The 3591-nt window shown below is 40.0% G+C and overlaps 1 protein-coding gene across 1 annotated transcript; it reads left to right on the top strand.

Moving 5' to 3' along the window:
* The first annotated feature begins 506 nt into the window (after positions 1–506).
* LOC128125716 (vomeronasal type-1 receptor 4-like) lies at positions 507–1463 on the top strand. Its single transcript, XM_052763362.1, has one exon. It carries the CDS (start codon positions 546–548, stop codon positions 1461–1463), a length of 918 nt encoding a protein of 305 aa, XP_052619322.1. The 5' UTR covers positions 507–545.
* Positions 1464–3591: the final 2128 nt, after the last annotated feature.

Raw genomic sequence — 3591 nt, 5'->3', positions numbered from 1 at the left:
TTGAAACATGTCTTTTAAAGCTCTTGTTTAGTTTGCAATCTGCTTCATACATTGTTTCCCAGAGGAACAGTCAGTCTCTATCCATCAACTAAAAAGCAGTCATCCTATATATGACATTACATGTCATTTTCAGATAAGTGCTAAGCTGTGAAACAGACATTTCCTTGGGATGAAGAAATCATTGTGCTAAGATGGAAGATGCTGTATTTAAAGGATGCAAAAATGTGTTCCTATGTTTGTTGTTCATATATTCATATGCCCTACTGTGTTATCGTGGGTGCCATGTTGACCAAGAAAAATACAGCTGTATCACCAATACACTTCCATCATAAGGTGAGGGAAAGTACATGAAGTACAAAATAATAGTCTGAGTTGTCTATGCCGTGTTTTCCAGGATAAGTTCTGGTACAGTGATACAATAGTGTCTCCCTTCATAGAAGATGTAAAGACTCAAATCATTCATTATGCTCAGACCATTGAGAAGTGTTTTCAAGACAGCAGTGTTCTTCCTGGTCATCACTCCAGTCTGCACAGAAGTCCTCTCCATGTCCTCTCAGAGTAAAGCTCTAAAAACCACTGAGGAATGGGCTCTCCAGATGTTTGTGCTTTTTGAAGTTGGGATTGGGACTGTGGCCAACATTTTTCTGTTTGTCCATAATTTCTCTCCCATCTTTACTGGCTCTCGACTGAGGCCCACACAGGTCATTGTCACCAACTTGGCTGTGACCAATGCCTTCCTTCTCCTCGTCACTGCATTTCCAAGCAACATCATGGTTTTTGTTCCCAGGAGTCCTCCAAGTAACCTCCGATGCAAAATTGTGTTCTTCATTCGCCTGGTGGCTCGAAGCACAAACATGTGCTCCACCTGTGCCCTGAGCATCCATCAGTTTGTTACTCTTGTTCCTGGTCACTGGGGTAGGCTTATGCTCCGAGGAAGAACCCCTGATGTCCTGAGTTATTCTTGTTACAGTTGTTGGTTGTTCAGTATCTTAAATAATATCTACATTCCAATCAAAGTCACTGGTCCACAGAGCACAGGCAATGACACTCACAATCAAAGCATGTTTCTCTGTTCCACGTCTGGTTTCAGTGTAGGCATCATCTTCTTGCATTTGGCCCATGATGCCACATTCATCAGCATCATGGTCTGGACCAGTGTCTCCATGGTGATTCTCCTCTATAGGCATCATCAGCGAACACAGCACATCATCACTCCCAATCAGAACCGCAGAGGCCATGCTGAGTCCAGAGCAGCCCAAACCGTCCTGATGGTGGTGGTCATATTTGTTGCCCTGTACCTCCTAAATTTTATTTGTATCATCTTTCACACTATTTTAACAGACTGGGGTCTCTTGTTGAGGCACGTAGGTGAAGCTTTGACTGCAGGCTTCCCCACACTTTCTCCCATCCTGTTGATCTTTAGGGATCCTAAGGATCCTTGTTCTGTGCTCTTCAACTGCTGAAAACCACAGTCAAAAGGCCTAACACATTCAACTGTTTACCAACATCCATAAAAACTCTATAGTAAATAATGGTTTGAAATATCCGTCTTTACAAAAGGGGCATTGTGACTCACTATAGGCATCCCAGCACTGGGGAAGTTAAGCCAGGAGAATTGCAGTGTAATTAATATATCTCAGAGCTATAAAATGAGATACTGGACAACCTCTGATCCAGAGCCGCAATCTCATAACTCTCTTACCACCTCCAACCATAAAGAAAGTAGAACATAGAAAAGAATGAACAGAAGAAAAAAATAAACTAATTCAAGGAAGGACTGATAGAAAGAGGAGCCAGGTATCACTTAACTTGACACTTACCTTATGTAGTCACTATGTTAGTCTTGATGTATTAGAAGATCCCACGTACCTCAATAGATCCATGTACTTGATAACCTTCCCGTTTCCAGTGGGACTGTGTACACATGACTAGTTTGTCATGTGAGGAGTTTATACCAATATCTTCTCATGTAAACAAGGCTAATAACCTTACGTATTGGCGTATTGTTGTCAATGGACAGATGCAAATTTCACAGTTGAAAACAGAGATTTGTGCTTGTCATAGACACATATAAGATAGCAGAACAATAAATATATGTCCTCCTACTCTTTGTGTCTTTTTTTCCATGTATTTATCTTAAATGTCGGCATGTTGGATAGGGAGAGTATGGTGCATTAAAAGGTTGCTTCTCACACATCCAGGCAAACATTCTTTCATTTTCCCTAAAGAAATGTGCTATGAGTATAAATATCAATAAATATGTGGAAGATTCATTTCTAGGATTCAGCCCATGAGTTTTTACATTTCATCACTGAAAATCAAAGCGAAGACCCTGGTTTCCTATTAAGTCTTACAGGACTTCATCTTACCCTGATTATTCTCTTTCTCCTGATAGTATATTCTATGGTTGATTTCATCACACTTTACCCTTTTAATATCATATTTTTCAGTTATTGGTGAGTCTTTTGGGAATTGAGGGTGACCCACAGAATAATCATATTATAATTAGATCAACTGTGGACCCCTTCATTAGATATTGAAGAATGATTTGATAAATCTATCTCACCTCTAGTATGCCATACTCTGCTGTAGGATTCTCTCAGCAGCAGCAACAATGATCAGACAAGAAAGAGTATAGCTCTATCCTACAATAAGGATTGTTCATAGTTGTCTCCCACCCATCTCTCTCTCTCTCTCTCTCTCTCTCTCTCTCTCTCTCTCTGTGTGTGTGTGTGTGTGTGTGTGTGTGTGTGTGTGTGTGTGTGTGTGTAATTTTCTTTTGATGAGGCATGAGAAATCTTAAACATTCTCACGTGTTGTGTCTAGCCTGTCATTCTGGATTCAACTCTATTTCTTCTGTCCAGCATACACCATGAGTTACTTCTATAATCACCTGGAAAAAGTCTTCATGTACAGTCTGCAATTTTACAAAGGATCTAAAGCCTTTGAGTAGACAGTCATGTTTTGTGTGAGCTCACTGAGGTTCTGGCTCTGGAGATGGTGCTTTCCCCTCACACTTCAGACATAATAAGCACAGTGGTTTTAATATGTCCTTCAAAATCCCCTCCCTGAGTAGGATGGCATTTAACTCTGTGACAAGCATCAATGTGAACAGCAAAACAGGCCAAAGGAAATGCGTTGTGTCCTTAAGAACAGTTGAAGGGCATACTGTTTCCAGCAGAGGGGGCTATTGTTCACCTCAAGATATAATGATGTCTGCAATAGAAACAGCTAATGGGCTGCTCATCCATCTAGAGGATTGAGTGGACCATCTGACCAAAAATCCTCAGCCATTAACTTAAGACGACATTTTATCAGGGCTTTCCTTTCCTTTTTTCTGTTGGGTGTTTCTTTTCTTTTCTTTTCTTTACGTGTACGCTTGTTTATATTTTGCTTTCTTCACTTAGTTCAAGACTTCTTTTATATTTTAATTGAAAATAAATTTTTACATGCAATATATTATGATCATGTTTTCCCCTCTCCCAACTCCTCCCCACCTACTGAAATTCACCCCCTTTCTCTCTCACATTAGAAAACACACATCAAAACACAAAAACAACAATATCAAAACAAAAATAGAATCAAACAAAA

This window comes from Peromyscus californicus, unplaced genomic scaffold (assembly GCF_007827085.1).
Source record: "Peromyscus californicus insignis strain IS unplaced genomic scaffold, ASM782708v3 Scaffold_4__1_contigs__length_199733344, whole genome shotgun sequence".
In the NCBI taxonomy this organism is placed as follows: domain Eukaryota; kingdom Metazoa; phylum Chordata; class Mammalia; order Rodentia; family Cricetidae; genus Peromyscus; species Peromyscus californicus.
The sequence above is the reverse complement of the archived record's forward strand: the minus strand, read 5'-3'. Positions and strand labels throughout refer to the sequence as shown.

What these genes read in the sequence shown, in the direction of transcription:
- LOC128125716 (XM_052763362.1), top strand. Translation starts at nt 546, where the DNA reads ATGTCCTCTCAGAGTAAAGCTCTAAAAACCACTGAGGAATGGGCTCTC.